The 1,718-nt window shown below is 60.9% G+C and overlaps 1 protein-coding gene across 1 annotated transcript in view; it reads left to right on the top strand.

Moving 5' to 3' along the window:
* Positions 1 to 1,718, top strand: part of AMSG_12122 (uncharacterized protein) — a gene marked incomplete at both ends in the record, with an annotated part of 3,935 nt that overhangs the window by 964 nt on the left and 1,253 nt on the right. Inside the window, 3 exons of the mRNA XM_013900326.1 lie at positions 213 to 912; positions 1,055 to 1,117; positions 1,243 to 1,640. Of these exons, the coding sequence (XP_013755780.1) occupies positions 213 to 912; positions 1,055 to 1,117; positions 1,243 to 1,640 (1,161 nt within the window). The remainder of the gene's footprint in view (positions 1 to 212; positions 913 to 1,054; positions 1,118 to 1,242; positions 1,641 to 1,718) is intronic.

The following is a 1,718-nucleotide window of genomic DNA, read 5'->3' as shown; positions in this document are numbered from 1 at the left end:
AATCGATGCACAAGCTGGCCTCAATGACCTCCAACCCATTCTTGCTGCCAAGACCCGGGCCCTCGCCAATGCCGCACTCGCATCTTGCTCATCTCGACGATGCGTGGACCACCGCAGGCCTCCGTCTTCACCAACACATCGCAGCCCGCATGCCGTCCTCGTCACCTCGCGTAACGCCGCTGTTGCTACCAACAACCGCCTCCTCCATCAAGCTTGGCACCTTTGGCCCGGACGACGCTGCTGTTGTCCTTCGCAACTACCTCGCCAAGGGCTCACCTGAGTGGGCAAACACCCTTGCTCTCGACGATCCCCGCATCGTCTCCCTCGCGACCTTTTGCCGTGGGCATGCCCTCGCCCTCGCCGTCCTTGGCTCGTCCATTTCTGGCGAGGCTGCACTTGACGACGCTGTTGAGGACGCTGCAGATGCAACCGAGTTTGCCATGGATGAGCACCGCGATGATTGCGGCGGATCGGACGCCAAGTACGCCCACATCTTTGACATCATCACTTGGACCCTCGGCGGTGCCATCCCCAAGCATGTCCGCAAGGTGGCGCTGACTATTTACGCCATGCTCGCCGTCTTTCCATCAGACGCGCCCATCGACGTCGCCAACTTCCGCTCCGCGATCGACGCAAGCAATATCAAGTTTGCTAGGGCCCTCGATGCCCTCGCCAACACGTCGTTGCTGCGCGTCGTTGCCACGGATGGCGGCGCCATAACCGTAGTCGAGCTGCACGATCTGCACCTCGAGTACATTCGCCATCGGCTTGAGGTGTGCGTTGACGACATCCCTTCCCTTCCTGCCCGTCACCTCGCCGTTGTCGCCGGGGTGCCTCCGCCTGGCGCCACGCCAGAGTCCGCTATGGAGACCATGACCTCTGGCACTGCCTCCGATTGGATCGTCACCCGCGGTATTTTGAAAGATTGCAGCTGGAGCAAACCATGCTGCCGTTGCCGTTGCTCTCTCCTGGCCGTGGATGAAAGCCCGCGCAGACGACTCGCTTGGTGGCCTCCTCCATGATCTGCGTTGTGTTGTGCGCCTTGGCTGTGAAGGAGCCAAAGACGTTGACGAGGTCGAGCGTGCGCTGTCGCTCTCACGTGAAATCATTGAGAGCGGTACGTCGCACATCGAGACCGAGCTTGTTGCTTTGACTTGCCTATGTCAAGGCGTCCAAAGCCGTGAAGGACATGGTTGCTGCTGTGAGCGAAGATGCCTCGTTTGGGGCTCTTTTTCCATCGAGAGCCGTGGACCCTTTTCGCGCATCGTGGTGCTGAGCGCTTTCGCTTTGATGGCTCGTACGAAAAAGTCATCAACATCGGTGGCTCGCTGGTTGCTGGTGAATGTCGGAAGAATGTGGACGTACTTGACGTGCTAACTGGTGAACGCGTGGAGGTGCTGGAGGGCCACACCAGCAGGGTGCGGGGTGTGTTTGCGCTGCCGAGTGCGGATGGCCAGCTGCCTGTCCTGGTCTCGTGGTCGAACCACAAGACGATCCGGGTGTGGCATGCTGTGGACGACGGGACGGGTGCCATGCGGTACACCGCGGACAGTGCCTCCTGTGAGGTGCTGGAGGGCCACACGAACGATGTGCAGGGTGTGATTGCGCTGCCGAGTGCGGATGGCCAGCTGCCCATCCTGGTCTCGTGGTCGAGAGACAACACGATCCGTGTGTGGCATGCTGCGGACGACGGGACGGGCGCCATGCGGTACACCGCG

This window comes from Thecamonas trahens (genome assembly GCF_000142905.1).
Source record: "Thecamonas trahens ATCC 50062 unplaced genomic scaffold supercont1.38, whole genome shotgun sequence".
NCBI classification, from domain to species: domain Eukaryota; order Apusomonadida; family Apusomonadidae; genus Thecamonas; species Thecamonas trahens.
Note: the sequence above shows the minus strand (reverse complement) of the source record. Positions and strands in the feature narration are given on the sequence as shown.